The following is an 18,527-nucleotide window of genomic DNA, read 5'->3' on the forward strand; positions in this document are numbered from 1 at the left end:
GTGTGTGTGTGTACACGAGTGCAGGCAAGCGTGTTGCCATCCCTGCCTGGAGTTCTGTCTAACCAGACTTGGTTATAGGAATCCTCTACCAAATTGTAAAGTGGGATAGTAGTTAGAAGTTAGTTTAGATCCCCTCCCATCTCTCCGTCATGTGCTGTCAGTTTTCTTCCTCAGTTTCTCCCTCTGTAAAATGGGAATAGTATATCTATCCCATTGTGAGAATAATTAAAGTAATATGTGTAAATTGTTGTCATTAAATATCAGTGCAATGGCTATTGCTGTCTTTGTGAAGTATAAGACCTAGCTGGCGTTCTTTAGGACGTGAGCAAAGACTGCAGAGTCATTGGCCTGAAAACTGAATTCCTCAGCATGGATCTCTGCAGCGTGTGGTGGGACACAGTGATGGGTGGCACAGCTGGCTTCTCGGTACTTCTAGTCATAGAATTATGTGTTCACTTTATCACAGTGTTGGCCCAGAATCTATGCAGAGCCACTTCCTGCCTTTCTAGACAATTTGAAGCATAGTGAGGACCGGAGAATCAATTCAGTGACCGCTAAGCATCAGAAGAACAAAGCTAGCGGGTCTGACTGGAATCCAAGTGGGTACAGTATGTTGTCAAGGCCGAGCCAGCTAAACGGCAGCCCTAGCCATCTGTGTGAGAGAGATAATACTACTCTGGTCTTGTCTTTATCCACCTATGTAACTCCCACCAGAGATGGTCCCAGCCCTTGGCATGCAAAGGTATCTCCACATTTTAAGGGCTTCAGAGACGAACTCAGAGCTCCTCTGACTCAGGAAGAGTTGAGCCCCAGGAGGTTAAGTGATCTTTCCAAGTCAGTGGCAGACTTGAGCCTTGGAACACAGGTGTCTTTACTTCCCTTTGTGATTTCACTTACAACTTTTGCAAAATAAGAATGTTAGAATTCAAATCTGGCTGCATTAAGTTTCTTTGAGGGAGTCCATTACAGCTGTTTTAATGTTTCATTTAAAAAAAAACTATGTTAAAAAATACTCTGCTTACATCTGTAGCAGCTGAGGTTAGAGTGATATTTTCAGTTTACACAATCTTGGGAATCATATGAAATTGCACCACCTACAAATGCACGTGGAGTTTGCTACGTGGGAGGTGGGAATGGACAAAGGGAAGCAGAGGAGCTAGAGAGAACTTGTAAATGGATTCTTCCTGGCTTGATTCCATCCCTACTTACTTTTTTTTTAGAATATAGGTGATTATTTGGGAATAATATGAATTCAGGGACTGATGCTTTTATTCCACATTTATTGCTGCCTCCTTTGCTATGTACTGCACAAGGTCAAAGCCACAGATGGTCAATGTCCGTGGTTGGCGGGGACTCTCCAGTAAGGCTGCACTTACAGGAAATTGTTACAGCACACGGCCTCCGGTTGTTAATATGAGACCATTTGTTTCCATTACTGCAAATTTTGGCTTGAAGCTTACTGCTTCTTCCAATGCCATATTTTTTCCGAATATTTTGTATGTGAATGTCTACTTAACAATGTTGAATAAAGCCTCTTTTATTTGAGCAAGAGTGTAGTTCTTCAAAAAAGGTGACTTGTTTGATAGCTGATGATTGATTTTGTGAGCAAATGAGCTTGCTTGCAGTTCTGAGGGAATAGTGATAAATTAGTATTTGCAAAGTGCTTTCATCCATATTAGAGAAAATGTAAAACTTACTTGGTCTGAAAAGCAATAAGATTTGAAATGCCTGTGATTATCTTCCAAATCACACTGGGAGTGCACGGGAATGAAAAAGCTGAGTTGGACAGGGAAGAGGAGAAAGAATCTATTTAAGATTACTAAATTGCTATCTGTTTTGATAAGGTAATTGGCCAGAAAATTAAATGCACTGTAGAGAACAAAGCTGTTTTCTGTAAGCTGGTACAGCCAAATGTCATTTTTATTCAGTAAGTAGAAGAATATAAGGCAGAATATATAGCCAAAAATTAAAATTATAGGAGGAATAAACTAAAAAAAAAAAAAAGGCTGTTTAAAACACAGTGATATTTGCATTTGAAACTTTGTTACTGAGTGTGTGATTTATAGAATCGCCTTCTTCCTGGTTAGCATTCTTCCTTGGAAGAGATTTTCATAAACTGCAAAGAGCAGTAAACTATAGTACAAATAAGGAAATCTGGTTTCTAATCCTGACTATGATTTAAACAACATATTGACTAATCTGTTTTTTAAATTTTCCATCCATACAATGAAATTTTGGATTAAATCACCCTTCAATATTGTTTCCAGCTGTAAAATAAGGGTTTTAAGTTTAGCACTTTCTCAACATTTCCATAAAGATAGAGGGCTAAACTTGACAGGAATCTTAACTTTTAAGAAGTTTTCACAGAAAATTCAAATTAAGATTCACCAGCCTTTGAAATCTGAGCTGATTTCCTGGCCTTTTCTGTAAGGTGGTACATTGAGCCGTTATTGATGTTAGAATTATTTCACAGTTTACGGGTTGCAAACACAAGCCGGTGGGAAGGGTGCGGTGGGGTACCGCTGGCCGTGGGTCCTCTGACACTGTCCCTGCCAGATTTCTAAAGTCTGTTGTGGCCACAACGCAGCCAGGTTGTCCTTCTGTGGCAAGAGCTACCGTCGATGAAGTGTTCCTGGGACTCAGCTCACAACAGGAAACGCAAAGGAACATCTTATTTGTACTCCCGAATGTTATCCTTCCTCTTTTCCGAAGTTAGAATGAAGGTTAAGCTTTATTTTTAATCTCTCTGCATGCTTTGGTTAATACTGTTGAAGAATGCTAAAGACAAGTGTCGGAGGAAGAAAAGAGTAGAGAGAAGTCCTGAAATTCTTGAAGGAAAGTTTCATGAAATACATTTGAAATGATTGGACTTAAATTCTGTTGATTCCAGTTATAATCTGTGGGAGCTTGGGGAATTGCTTACTTATACTTTTTTGAAGCAAAACATTTATAGGTATACTTTAGCTATACATAATGATTACGTTCATCATAGGAAATTTGTATCTGTACATGGCATTTCTCGATTCTTTTTCTCCCATCCTCTTCTTAGACCCCTTTTACTTATATTTTTAGCTTTAATTGCTTATCTGAAAAATGGGAATATTATGTCATTTATCAGGATTTTAGTAAGGATAAGATTTTCAAAAAAACTAACATTCCTAGAACATAAGAATTATATAATATGTGTTAGCTGTTATTAATAATAATAATAATTAGTTGGTCCTTCTACAAACTAATTACCTTTACATCATTTGCTTGCATTTCCAAAGAGGATTTGGTGTGCCTTCAAAACTGAGCACAAGCTAGGGCTGGGGATTGAGCTCAGTGGTTGCGCTGCCTGCCTTGCAAGCACAAGGTCCCAGGTTGGGTCCCCCAGAACAAATAAATAAATAATAAATAAACTAAACACGAGCAATAAAAAGCAAGAAAACTGGTGGTGGAATATGAGAATGTACAAGGCAATACAAAGCACGGACTTCAATAATGTTGAGAATCGTCACGTCAGAGGATAACAGCTTCATTTTTTCTTCCCAACAGATATGACATCAAGGCTCTCATTGGGACAGGAAGTTTCAGCAAGGTGGTCAGGGTGGAGCAGAAGACCACCAGGAAACCTTTTGCAATAAAAGTGACAGAAACCAGATTGAGAGAAGGCCGAGAAGCGTGTGAGGCTGAGCTCCGTGTCCTCAGAAGGGTTAACCGTCCTTACGTTGTGCAGCTCGTGGAGATCTTTGAGGCCCAAGACCGAGTTTACCTGGTGATGGAACTGGCGACCTGAGGGGGGCTCCTAGAGAGACTCATTGCCCAGGGATCCTTTACAGAGCGAGATGCTGTCAGAATTCTCTGCATGGTTGCTGATGGGATTAGATATTTGCACGCTTTGCGAATAACACACAGAGACCTAAAGCCTGAAAATCTCTTATACTATCATCCAGGTGCAGAGTCCAAAATGTTAATCACAGATTTTAGGTTTGCGCACTCCGGGAACACAAATGGCGACTGGATGATAAGGACACTCTCTGGAACCCCAGAGTACATAGCCCCTGAAATTTTGCTAAGGAAACCTTATACAAGTACTGTGGACATGTGGGCACTGGGTGTAATCACCTATGTTTTACTTAGTGGATCTCTGCCTTTTGATGATGAAATCCATACAGAGCTTTACAGGAAGATTCTAAAAGGCAAATATAATTATACAGGAGAGGTAAGAGATTGTTATTTTATGCCTGTGTGTTGGTGTACAATAGAGTTTCTCCATCTTGGCATTGTTGATATGGAGGGCTAGATGATTCTTTATTGTGGAGAGGGAGGGGCTGTGCTGTACATTTCAAGGTGCTTAGCAACATCCCCACCTTCTACCCACTGGATGCCTCTAACAGGCCTCTTCACTGTTCAGTGTTGAGTGTTGGACAGAATTGCTCCTAGTTGAGAGCCATTGGTTTCAGGGAGGTGGAGGCTTTGATTGCTGAGCTGTGTGTGGGTGGCACTTGACCTTGATGATCATGGAGATAAGTGACTTCATGTGAAGTTTTTCTCCAGTCAGCATGCAGAGCCTGAGCTGGCTGCCTCACTTGTACTAAGAAACTCAGCGTGGCCCTTGGGTGTTTGGCGACAGATTTTTCTGCCTCAAATCTGGATAATCCAAGCCCTCTTTGCAAAACAGAGTTTCCTCAGTGAAGTGTTTAACTTCACAGCTTGTTTAAAATAGTAATCGGTGTTTAAATTTAGAACTCCCAGTGTTGGTGAATGTGTGAATTTTTTGTTGTTTTGGGTAGGGAAGGGAAGTTGCCAAAGCATTGTGTAGGAAGCACAACAAAGCAGGAAACTCATTTTATGTAGGGCAAGTGAACAAATTTAATTTCTCATAAAAATGTTGATAGTTTGATTATACCTGCTTACAATGTAGCAGGTGTTTTTACTGTAATTGATTAAACAAAATCAAAATAAAATAACAAATTGAAAAGTAACACTTTCATACTGTAGAAGAAATTTAATACCTTATTATACATGTATATGTTTTTAAAAACTGATACAAATTAATAAATGAGAACTAAAACTTACAAGAGGAAACAGGAAAGGATGAGAGTTCAGACAATGCAATAGCATTGCTTACTAAAAGTCAAGCCTTAATAATATAAATAATATTAATATAATACAATATAACTATGAAAATATAATATAAAAAGAAATGCACAAGAAAGCAAAAATACCTTCTTTTGGTCTTTCATACTAATAGAGATAAAAACCCAACTCATTTTAAGTCTGGTTATTGCTCCTAGGGGTGTAAAGAGATAATTCCTCTCATTCATAGAAGGCACATTGTCACAAGTTTCCGGGAAAGTAGCCTGAAAATGTGCCTCTAGAACTATGAACAATTTAGGTATTTTGTTTGCTAATTCTGCTTCTAAGAGTCTGAGGACGTAATCTCAGATGCAACAAAGATTTCAGTGTAAAGATGCTATTTTGAGCTTTAAGACAGTTTGAATACATCCATAGGAGAGAGCAACATAGCCCCTAAATTATGAATATTTAAAAATTATAAGGATATTGGAAAATGTTCACAATAACCTGCCAAATGGAGAAAAAGCAGGCTATAGTGTGGGTATGTGGTTTCATCGTGTTCTTGTGGGAAAATGTACACCTAGGAAAAATGCAATAAAATGTTAACAGAACCTGTATCCTGGGTTGGGCATTATGGATCATTTTGATTTTCTTCTTTATATTTTGAGTATCATCATATTTTTGTTTTGGACTTGTTTACACAGAACACATATTTCTGTTTTGGTTGTCTATTGTTGTGTAACAAACTGTACCAAAACCTAGTGGCTTAAACCAATAACCATCAGTTGGTCAGTCTCAGGCTGCGCAGGAGTTACTTCCTAGCAGTGTTCAGAGGCAGAGAGCTGTTTTTCACACTCACCTCTCTCTGTTGGTGGGGTCATTGTTCGTGGTAAATCTCCAGCTTTCAGGATCAAGGCAAAGTGAAACAGGCAGTGCTGGGTTTTAGAAGCTAAGCACTTCAATGAAAAAATATGTGTGTGTAGCTCCAGAGAAGAGGGGCCCAAATTTAACATGACACTTTCTCTGTTGTGGGAGTCTCAAGGCTTCCCTCCACAGCATTCTCTGCTTCGTGGGGACATGCCTGTCTGTAACTTCAGCGTACCAACAACACACCCTGCGCAGTGGGAGTGTGACAGCTATAATATGTTATTGGTTATTGTAACACAGTGGTGTTTGTCAGACACATATGTCTGTCAGAGTAACATCTTTAAATATTATCAAATGTCTTAGCATAGGTTGGCATAACAAGATGTCACAGGCTGGTGGCATAAACAACAGAAACTTATTTTCTATAGTTTTGGAGGCGGGAAAGTACAAGATCAAGATACTGGCTGGGTAGATTTCATTCTGAGGCTTATTTTCTTAGCTTGCAGCTCTGTGTGCATGTGACTTAACCTTTGTGTACTCACTGAAAGAGCAAGAATGAGCCTTCTGTGTCTTTTCTTAAAAAGAAATTGACCCAAGGCTGGGGATTTAGCACAGTGGCACCGTGCCTACCTTGCAAGCACAAGGCCTTGAGTCTGATCCTTGGTACCAAAAAAAAAAAAAAGGCCGTTGATCCAGCTGGGTATGATGGCATATGCCTGGAATTCCAGCACTCCGGGAGACAGAGACAGAAGACACAGACACAAGTTCAAACCCAGCGTGGGCAACTTAGTGAGATACTATTTCAAAATAAATAAATTTTAAAATGCAGGGAGTGTAGCTCCCAGTGTGAAGGTCCTGGGTTTAGTCTCTAGTACCACAAAAGCAATGGATAAATAAATAAGCACTAATTTTATCAGGTGATGGCCTAACCTTTAGTTAACTTTAGTTACTGTCTTTTAACTTTCATTATTCCCTTTGTACCCCTGCCTTCAAATACAACCACATTGGGGATTAGAGTTTCAATGTGAGTTTGGGGAGTTCAAGAACACTGAGTTCATAGTGATACAGAAAAAATAGAACTCCACTCCTACTAGATGTCAAATGTGTTTGTGGTCTCACAACATTGAGGAATGAAGTTGCAAAACAAAGGAGGAAGTTAGAGTTTCATTGGAAACAAGGGGAACAAGAATAGCTCCTTCTTTTCAGGAGGACTCCTGAATGGGTGGTCACTGAGGCCCTTTGTCAGGGTAATATATACAGCAAAATCACAATGGAAGCATGACGTGGGGCAGACTACAATCAACCTGTATGATTACAGGTATAGCCGATTAGCTAATGTTGATCCAATAGGAAGATGAGTCACCTACCAAGGGTACATCCCAAGGGTACATCGCAAGAACAACGGTGGTGCTAACTGCAGCATAATCTCAAGTTGCTGTTCATCGTTCAGGCCCGGCTGTTGCATTTCCATCTTGAGGTCTGGTTCTCTTTAAATTGTCTCCAGGCACAATTCTGATGTCTCTATTTTTTGTGTTGTCTTCTTGAGGCCCTAGTCCTTCTCTGTATATTAATTTTTATCTAATTTAGTTGCCTATGCTGATAACACCAAATAATTTGTCTTTTGAGAGACTCAGAAAGTTGCATTATCATATTTTTTAATATTGCCGTATTATTATATACTTAGGACTTTTAAAAATAGAACTATTTTATTTTATTCTTAAAATTAATTTTATTGGTACATTCAAGGATACAGTATAATGACCTTCATCATTAGAAATTTGCACCTTTGCGTAACACATCTTGGTTCTTATTTTCTGCCCATTCTCCTGTCTTCCCTTCAACCCTTACAACCATCTTTGTCTCCATTTTTTTCTCATATTAATTCCATTCCCATCTTTCTTTTCCCTTTGCTTCTCTTCTTCATATTTCACATTATCTATTATACCTTTTAGTCCTTATTTACACTTTCAGTTTCTCACACTAGAGAAACTGGTATTTACACATATGGGTCCTATTAATTTCACTTAAGAGTATTGCCTCAGTGTGCATCCATTTAGCTATAAATGTCTCTTGTTTTTCATTCTTTATAATGAATAGTACTGCATTTTATTTTTTAAAAAACACATTTTCTTTATCTAGTCTCCTGTTGACGGGCAGTTTCCAACTTTTAACTATCGTAAATTGTGCTGCTATGACCATTGCTGCATATATATCACGGTAGTATGATTCTTTTCATTCTTTGGGGGAGCTACCCAGCAGGGGGATAGCTGGGTCACATGGGACCTCCAATCCTAGTTCTTTGAAGTATTTCCATACTGATTTCCACCATGGTTGCATCAGTCTGCTCTCCCACCAGCAATGGAGCAGGGTTCCTCTTTCTCCACAGCACCGGCAGCATTTGTTATTGGTTGATTTCATGGTAACAGCCATGCTTTCTGGGGTGAGGTGGAATCTCAATGTTGTTTTCATTTGCATCTCCCAAATGACCAGGGATGTCGACTAGTTATTCGTATGTTTATTTGTTATTTCTATTTCTTTGAGCAATATCTGTTCATTTCAGATGCCCCTTTTTGGATTGGGTCTTTAAATTTGAGAGGTCTGATTTTTTTAAGTTCTTCATATATTCTAGATAGTAGGCCTTTCTCTGAGGTGCATCTGGTGAAAAGTTTTTCCCACATTGTGGGTTGTTTCTTCACATCATTGGTCGTTATCTCTCTTGCTGTGCAGAAGCTTTTTAATAAGAAGACATTCTACTTGTTGATTGTGCTAATTCATGGGCAACAGGTTTTGTTCATAAAATCTTTTCCTATGTCAATGTTTTCTACATTCTATGTAGGAGTTCTACATAACTTTTCTTCCAGCCTGTTTAGTGTTTCTGTTGTAATATTAAGCTCTTGGGTTTCTGGAATCTTAACTAGTATATGCCTATGTGTAGTTGTTTTTGTTTTACCGGGCTCAAAATCTAGTCCTTCCCCTTGCAAGGCAGGAGGTGGCACCACTGAGCTAAATCCTCAGCCCAAATGTGTAGTTTTTTTTTTTTTTTTTTTTTTTTTAAATCATGGTGTCTGATGAGCCTCACTTATCTGTATGTCAAGTCCTTTTTTCCTATTTGAGAAGTTTTCTGCCATTACTTCTGTGTCATCTGCACTCTTTCCTGTTTCTTCATTAACTCTGATCAGTCTTATATTATTCTTCTTTACATCATCTAGCAGCTGCTGGATTGATTTCTCCTTGTCCCTTACTATTTTTAAGAAATTTTTTTTCCTGGTCATTAATCGCAATCCTATCTTCTATATCTGAAATTCTGTCCTCACATCGGCTCATTCTGGGGCATAAACTTTCGATGGAGTTTTCAATCTCCCGGAAATCTGTTTGCATCTGTTTTATGGATTCCATTTGTTTCCTATATTGGGATTCCATCATGTTTCTCTTCTCCATTTTTTATGTGTCTGTTCTAGATTTATTAATCATGTCTTGTACTATGGGCACGATTTCTGCTGTTATCTGAAAAATTACTTCTGATTTCATTTTTTCTAGGTCCTCTTTAGTTGCCAGTTCAGGGAGTCCAGGTGGCTGAGAATCAGATTGTTCCTTCTTGCCATCTTTTGGGGTTGCCTTAGGTGATCTGAATATCTGGTTTTGAGACTTATTTCTGTGTCTTCTCTTTTCAAGAGATGCAGCCTGCTATGCCTTTGTTGAGGAAACTTTTTGCTCACCTGGTGGTCTTTAATTCTCAGCAAGGCACTAAGCAGCCTTTACTCTACTGTTCGCCAGTGCACCAGTTCTTAGGTTTAGAATGACAGCCTTCTGCATCTGTGAGCTGGCCTGTTGTCTGGTTGGGACTCTGGCTGGGGCCTGTACATAGCTGGAATGGTATCTAGGTGTGCCTCTTGCTGGGGCGCCTTTGTAGCTGTTGTCTGGAAGGGCCTTTGGCTTTGGGCTGTGTCCCCCAGTTTCTGTTGTCTGAGTAGGCTTCTGGCTAAGGTCTCCATGCACTTATCAATGGTATCGGGGTGAGCCTCTGGCTGTTGCTTGTGTGTCTGTGTAGTTCTTTTCCAGATGGGCCCTTTGCTGTGGCTGATGGTATGGCTGGTCTCTGGCTAAAGCTTGTGTGCCTGTGCAGCTCTCTCCTAGGGAGGCCTGTAGTTTAAGCAGGTGTGACTATGCCTCTGGGGGTGGGACAGGGCCCTGGCTGGGATCTGCTTGCAGCTGCACCACTGTGGTCCTCACAGCTGCTCCCCAGGATCTGCACACACTTACCAATGGTATGGTGGGCCTCTGGATTCTTAGGACTTTTGGACAAGCCTAGTAATTTCAAATTTATTTAAACATTAGAGTAACTATTGATTCTGGAAGCTTAAGTGTGCTAGACAGAACAATGGCTCACCAAAGATGTCTGTTACCCCAGAACCTGTGAATGCCACCTACCATGGCAAAAGAGATCTGCAGATTTGATGAAACTAATGGTCTTTAGAAGTGGAGATTTTCTGGATTATCAGCATAGACCCATTAATACGACTTCAAAGATCCTTATAGTAGGAAAGCAAATCAAAACTAGAGACACGGATATGACGATGCAGACAGATTGGAGTGATGTGCTTTGTAGGTGGAAGAAGGAGCCTGGCAGGGGAGTACATAGCCCTTTTTTATTTTTAGGGTCTCACTAAAATTCTTATGCTGGGCTCAAACTATGTATCTCTCTAAATATAAGTGCTTTAATACAGTTGGGAGAAAGTCTTAAAGTCCATAAAACAATGGAAAGGAGCCAGTGCCTGCTTTGGAGGGTTAGGTCAGATTCCATGAGGAAAGAGACATTGGTACTGCCTTGGAGGAGAGGTAGGAGTTTCTTGAGGAGTGGGGACTAACACATTCCCAATAGAACAACATATACAGAAGCACATCAAGCGGAATAAATTGACAATTGACGAGTGAAATGGGAGGATTTCAGAGCGTGTGTGTGGTGTGCACAGATGCAAATGCATGTGTGTTGGTACAAGTGCTTTGTAATGCATGGCAGTGTAATACCATAGTCTGGAGCAATGCTGGCTGAATTGCACAATCAGTTCTGCTATTTACTAAAGGTGTAACTTTGGTCATTTTAAAAACTTTGCTATATCTCTCTGCATTTATACAATGTACCTAATAGGATTGTTGTAAAGATCAGAAGAGTTAACATATGGATGTGAGTGCTTAGAGTAGTTGTATATGTTGGTCCATAGAGGGTCAGTGTTATTTCTGTGTTAGCTGTTTCTTTCACTGTTACTTTTTCTTTCCATCCCTACAGTACTGGTGATTGAATCCAAGGCCTTGCACATGTTAAACAAGGACTCTTATCACCACGCTGCATCATCAGCCCTTTATTAATTTTAGTGTCACACTAAATTTCTCATTTTGGGCTCAAACTTCCCATGCTCCTGTCTCAGTCTCTTGAGTAGATGGGATTACAGGCACACACCATCAAACCCTGCCCATTATTACTATAACCCTGGGAAAATGAGATTGAAACATTGAATATTAAGTAAGTTATTAGCTTTATTTTTTTTTTTGCCAGTACAAACTTTACTTTTTGAGTGTACCATTTTTATCTTTTAAATGGAACGGTGAGAAAAAGCTGGTGTTAGAATTTTAATACAAATAATAAATTATAAGTATTCTTGCCATTAAGTTGGAAATCATATGTTCTTAACTAACTAGATTACAGAGAATCACAGTAGTTTTTGAAGTAAAATAATTTGATAATAAAACAAATCTTCTAACCATATTAGCTAGGTGACAAGGAAAAACACTGGTGTACAAACATCGACAGAAAACATTTCCTGTTTAAATTCACTCGTGATTTTTGTATTGTTAGCAAAAGAGACTTCACACTAATGTAAAAGAAAGAAGGAAAATACAAGACACAGGGTTGTCACCAATAGAAATTTTTAAGAAAAATTACTACCTTAGGAGATAAACGGTATTTTGAGGGCTTTTAGAGTAGTAAACTACAATCATTCCTTATTTCTCTTAAGCTAAAAGAGTCCAGACATACAGAATATAATAGAACATTCTCTACATTTCTTTTAATCCTCCAAAGGCAGTGAGTAGTTTAATAGCTAGTATTAAATTTCAGTTTTATACTTTTTGGGGTTATTGTTGTTTTATATAATTTAGCCAGTTTCTTTTGGAAAATAAAGAAAAATAGGCCAAGAACCACAGCCAGATGAGGGCATGAAGAAAGAAAATAGAAAAAAAAAAAAAAGAGCTGATCTATTCACAAGTATTGTAATTTATTTGCAATTAAATTAACTGAATGATCTTTAAATGAAAGAAAGTTTCACATTTATTTTTATAAGGTTTAGTACCTCTTAACCTGGAACAACTACTATTCTCCTGCCACTCCTCCCTTTTCTCCCTCCTCCTCCTCCTCCTCCTCCTTATTATTATTATTATTATTATTGTTGTTGTTGTTGTTGTTGTTATAGTTTTGCTGTGCTGGAGATTAAACGCAGGTCTTATCATATGCTAGGCAAGTACACTGAACCACTCTATCCAGGCTAATTGTTTTTTTTGAGGGCACAGATTTACAATGGTAGTAAATATATGGAATTGGTCAGAGAAGTACTGGGTAAATTTCCTATTTCACTTCTCTAGATATAATCAGTGAATATGTTCATGAAAAAACTGAGGAGGAAGGTCTGAAGATTTAATAATAACAAAAGCAAAAATAGCAATGATCTGCATATTTTATACTTTGGGAACCATTTTTCTACCCTTGGTTTGATTTGATCCTAAGAACCACCTTGAGAAAGTGATAGGAGGACCCTCATTTTCCTGAGATCCTGGAGTGCTAGTGCTGTGTGTGATGGGACAGCCTGGCTAATCTGGATCTGCTGACCTCAGGCCCATGTCACTTTCCTTACATCAAGATAGGATGACAGGCTGACCCAGAGCAGTGTCGACCCAAGACTGCTGGCAAAAGCCAAGCCATGGCAATTTTTAGGTAATGAGAAAGGCTGAGCCTTTGAGGAGAAATAATGAGGAAAGCTTCATCCAACAGTGAAAGCTAAAGTAGCACTGAATGATGCCTTTGGGTGACAGATGGTACAGAGTGGGAATACATGTGCGGTCTCCTAATTGCTTTTGGTCATATAACATTATTAACCACACTCGGCTTTTATTCATTTATAGAATAAGTACATACATACATAATGGTTTTATACTTTATTAAACATAGTCAAAAATAAATTTTGAATTGAGTAGATAAAAATAAAATAGAAGTTCATTTTCTTCCCATATCTGCCTTTTTGTAATATGTAATGTGAAATTGACTCGTAGATACTCTCTGATGGTTCTTTATGGCTCAAGGATTCTGTAATTTGTAACTCATGTTTGAATAATGAGCTTTGGCTGGAGAACTTTTTTCCAGCACACCGGTTACGTTATTTTCTGAAACTGCATTTTAATGTACATTCATTTGGCGTCATTTTAATGAGCTCCCCATAAACCTTGCTGCACATATTTTATACTCTTTCCAGATAGATTCATTTGCTCGTCTTAAAAATCTTCCAGTGGAGACATCGAGTTCAACCCTCATTTAAATTGTCTTTGACCCCAGTGAGTGTGTCTGGATGCAGGGCCAAGGAGACGTTGCCACAGAGGTGTACATCGTATCCAGCCCACATGTCGTTCACAGGTTTGCTTTTATTTTTCCCATGTGTGAGTATTTGATGAACATGTTCATTCATCTTATAACACTTGTTTTGGTAATAAATGTTCTTTACATCTCATTTACCTAAATAAACTGAAGGCAAAAAAGAGGAATAATTTCTTTATTTACTGGTTTCTTGTTCAAATTCTACGTTAACAGATGCTAAGAGATTGGAGTGAGAGACATGTATGCATGGAGTTTTTTCTTTTCCTACTCAAGGGCAAAGACAGTGGATTGTTAAGATTCTCTCATCTTTTCTAGACAGAATTAAGAAACAAATACAATACTTGAAAACTGTGCTTTACATACAGCAAATGTGTGGGCAATTTTCTCCATGTTCACCTTTTTAGAAGAAATGGATAGAAAACCTTCAGGCTTTTTTTTCCAGGTTTGTGTTAGGCATTGGTGATGGGAATTTTTTTCCCCTCTCTAGGATCAAAACCACAACCTTGAGCATGCTAGGCAAATGTTCTACCACTGAGCTTCTTCTTCAGCTCTTTGTGTTGGTAGGAAGTGCAAAAGAGTTGAAGTACAAATCAACGGCCCATTTTTGTCCCCATCTTTGCAGTTGCCACTGTAAATTGCTCTGGTTGTAGTCAAAGTCTGGGCAAATGCTGTAAATATTGACAGAGTGAGTTGGTGAAACATCAAAGAGCTAGTTGTGCATATTGCTTTGGGTCATATCTCGGCCCAGTCCCATTTATATCAGTTCACTGGGACACAGAAAGCCCTGTGTGTTGGAAGAAAGGCCCTGCAGGGAGATCCTCTGCTGAGTTGTCCCTTCTGTTCTTGCCCTTCTCCTTCCAGCTGTGGAGGCCGTGGCATCTTGAGTATCTAAGTAAGCTTTCAAAGGGAGAGAAAAGTTGATGATTCCTGAATCTGGTCTGCTTTCCACTCTAGCTCATTTCCGAGTCACAGGGACTTTGAGAGATGACCAGTGTGGTCCAACACTAGCTTGATGTGGTCCGTCCAAGCAGCTGCAGTGCCTGGCTCAGCTCCTGTAGATGGGGTATGGGAACTTTGTTGCTAACAGTAGCATGCTGGACAGCTATCCGGAAAGAAATTCCCATTCTTCTGTCAGAGAGTTGGGGAAGAATTGCCATGTTTTTCTTTGTCTAAAGAAATCTTTCTTCTCTCAAAAGTGAAGTTTTAGGCTGCTATATATTATAATAGCATGGCATTCAAATTGCTTGTTGGAAAAGATTTTGGATTTAATAGGCATTGCTTTATTTGTGAATATGAATCTCATTGTTTTAATTTATTTTGTGCAATTTGTTTTATTTTATTTTTATATTTCTTCTTAGCCTTGGCCAAGTATTTCCTAGTTGGCAAAGGACTTTATAGACAAACTGCTGATTTGGAGGAGAGTCATCGGATGTCAGCTGGCCAGGCCCTGGATCATCCCTGGGTGATCACCATGGCTGCAGGGACTTCAGTGAAGAATCTCCACAGAGCCATTTCCCGGAACCTCATGCGGAGGATGTCTCCCCACTCTCAAAGTCCTGGATCTTCTCAGTATTCTAAGTCATGTTATTCTCACAAATCAAAACATATGTGGAGCAAAAGAAGCTGAAAGACAGCAGAAACATCTCTATCTGCACGTCTGTAAGCAGATGACCTCTAGAATCATTTTATCCTATTTTAAGCCTAATCGGCTAACTTCACTAATAGCATTAGGTCAAGAGAGATCATTTCACCTCGATTAGGGCAGCCTAAATCTCCAGGGACTTGGGAGCATGTCATTACTTTGGAATAACATTGACCTTCACTTTTTTGTTGGTTATGCTTAGTCTTGGGAATTGAACTCAGGGCCTCATGCATGCTAAGGAAGCACCTAGCACTGAGCTACATGTACCTCCATCCTTTTAGTTTTATTTTTAAGATAGAATTGCAACCCAGGCTGCCTTCAAACCTGTGGTCAGCCTCCCAAGTATCTGGGATTACGTGCATGCACCAGTATGCCTGGCTTTATCTTTACTTTTACCATTGTTTGGGCTCTCATTTTTCCAGGACCTGTATTTATTTCCCAAAATATACTGCTGCAGAAGATTAATAGTGTAATAAATACTGTGTATGTTTAGATTACTGGAAATAGTAGGTGAAAAATCTGTCATGTTTGGAATGGACTAAATAAAATATGATGCTTTAAGAATAAGAGATGAATATGTGAAGGCGTGATGAATTAGAGACATAGCAGATATAGTTCAGTATGGGAAGTAAATTTATCTTTAGACTGCTGATTTATATTTAAGACTCGGTGTATGGTATTAACTAGATGCCACTCATGACAGTTATAATTATCTGTGAATTGTATATTTAGTTTGCAAATTTTTTTTGAAAATTGTTACTTATGGGACATATTCTCCATTAGCAATGCTTTACTTAGGACATTATGTATTGAAAAATACAGAGTTTGCAAAATTAGATAACAGTCATTTTTTTCTGATGTCAGCATTCATCACTCTGGAATTTATAAAAGATGCTATCATTTTACTTCTTTGCTACTATCAACTTTTTTTGATTAGCACAGATTTATTAAAAGAGGTAAACTCCAGGGCCAGGGACTTAGCTCAGTGGTTCTGCCACCTGCCTCGCAAGTGCAAGGACCCAAGTTTGATCACTGGTACCAAAAAAAGAGATAAACTCCAAAACCCAGTTCTTCAAGCAAGACACCTAGAACCTGATCCCTAGTACAGTAAATTTTAATAAAATGATATTAAGTATTATTGTATCTGTGGGTCACATATATAAAGGGATAAATATAGTAAATAAGTGATTCATGTGTTGATATTGCTTAATTTATTTCATTTTATTTTATTTATTTTTTACTCTTTTGGTACTAGGGATCGAACTCGGGACCTCGCACGTATGAGGCAGAAAGTGGAACCACTGAGGTAAATCCCCAGCCCTTGCTTAATTTATGTTTAAAATACAATAGTATGGGCTGGGGGTTTGGCTCAGTGGTTCCACTGCCTGCCTTGCAAGCATGAGGGCCCAAGTTCGATCCCCTCTATAAATAAATAAATAAATAAATAAAATAAAATAAACTGCAAGAATGACATTTACTATAGCAACAAAATCACTCTGAATTTTAAAATTTTTCTTTTTAAGCTGTATATATGGAATATCTATATGATAAATATGTGTGTAAAATTATTCCTTTTTAAATTGTAAGCTGCACCACATATAACAGACTGTGGATTAATTCCTTTAGTATAGAAAGAACACCTCCAAATTCTTGTTTGTTTGTTTGTCTGTTTGTTTGTTTTTCTGGTACTGGGGATCTAACTCAGTTCCTTGCACTTCCTAGGCAGGCTTGGTGCTGCTGAGCTAAATCCCTGGCCCACTTCCAAATTCTTAAGAAGAAGAATAGCTATGAGAAATATTTTCAAAGGTGGTTCATAAAAATACAGATGGCTAATAACACGAGAATGATGTTTGACTCATAATTTATAAAGTGGAGAGGTAGTACTTTTTCACCTGTTAGATTGAACCCGTATTCGAGTTGGACAATATATATGGTGGAGTGATACAAGCAAGCAGATACTAATATACTTCGCTTAGAGACCCATGAACTGTGCTACCACTGATGAGGGGGCTCATTGATAGCAATATCTATTCAAATTAAAATGCATTGATGGTGACCTAATTGAGGCATTTCTTGAAAGTTGCCCTCCACATCTTCTTGCTAACATGGGCACATATATACATACAAAAATGTATAAAACATTGTTATTTATGTAAACAGGAATCATATGTTACTGCCTTGCTATAGGGCAGCTTGGTGTGTTACACTAAGCAAAGGGTGAGCATTTATGTAGCCACTAGGAATCATGTGGTAGGTCTATATCTTATGTTGCCCGATATTCACATAAGTGACAAAACAAGATGCAGAGGGTTATTCCAGTATGCTGTCCTTTTGTATGAAAAAGAATAGGTACAGAAGCTTGAAAGATTGGCAGGAACTTAGTAAAGACAGTGATTATTTCTGGAGAAAAATAGAAAATTTTGGATGAGAAGGAATGGTTTGCTTTTCATTTTATACTTATTTCCACCTTGAAAAATTTTTAATTGGTGTGTTTGCTTTAAGTCTAAAGTCCAAGGGAAATCCAACTAACATTTCAAATGGCGGAGGGAAACAGCTGTAAAGGGAGAACCCTATAAGAACCAAAGGATTGAATGGTCAGATGTGAAAACTGATTCTTATTAATTAGGTATTTTATACATTTGCCACTTGAAATTTTCAGAATTAAAATTTATTAAAAAGTTGCTATAAATAAAATGTATAATGCTAGTACTTCGTGATTTCTTAAATGATTAAAAAGTAGTTTAAAAAAGAAAATGGTTTAATGTGCAGTTGTGTAATTTTATCCTAACATTTACTCAGTTCCAAGAAACATGCTAAGATGTTTTTCATAGACAGTATTATTTCATTTGCCCCTCCCAACACACCTATGAGCTAAATGCTAATCTTAATTTGATTTTATATATGAGGAAACTGACGCTCAGAGATGTGAAGCAGTTAATCCAAGATCACCAGGGAGTAAACAGAAGCAGGGTGAAGAATGACAAATTCAGAATTTATTCTTCAACCTGTATGTTGAATCACTTCCAAGAAATAAGAATGCAAAAGGTAGCTCTGGCATCTTAGAGTTTGTTTATTTTGCCACCAAGAAATGGCGAGGTACAATATTATGTACAGTTGTAGTGTAAATATTGGTAGTTTCCATGGATAATTGACTTTGCCATGCTTTGCCTGTGCAGGGTGCCTGAAAGGATTTCCTGTCATTGTGGGCCTTGATCCTTAAGAAGCCCACCTGCAGGCCATCTCAAACCCAAAGGCAGGACTCCGTTTGTGCAGAGGCAAAAGAAGATATTAAAAGCAGGGCAAGGAGCATCTGTAGGAGAG

General features: G+C 38.5%; 1 protein-coding gene across 1 annotated transcript in view; it reads left to right on the top strand.

The window, feature by feature from the left end:
• Pskh2 (protein serine kinase H2) overlaps positions 1–15,227 on the top strand; it is a 16,311-nt gene extending 1,084 nt beyond the window's left edge. The window contains 4 exon segments of the mRNA XM_033758984.1: positions 2,474–2,658; positions 3,538–4,204; positions 14,923–14,971; positions 14,974–15,227. Of these exon segments, the coding sequence (XP_033614875.1) occupies positions 2,474–2,658; positions 3,538–4,204; positions 14,923–14,971; positions 14,974–15,227 (1,155 nt within the window).
• Positions 15,228–18,527: the final 3,300 nt, after the last annotated feature.

Source organism: Fukomys damarensis, unplaced genomic scaffold (assembly GCF_012274545.1).
Source record: "Fukomys damarensis isolate Sample0158 unplaced genomic scaffold, DMR_v1.0_HiC HiC_scaffold_5, whole genome shotgun sequence".
Taxonomy (NCBI): domain Eukaryota; kingdom Metazoa; phylum Chordata; class Mammalia; order Rodentia; family Bathyergidae; genus Fukomys; species Fukomys damarensis.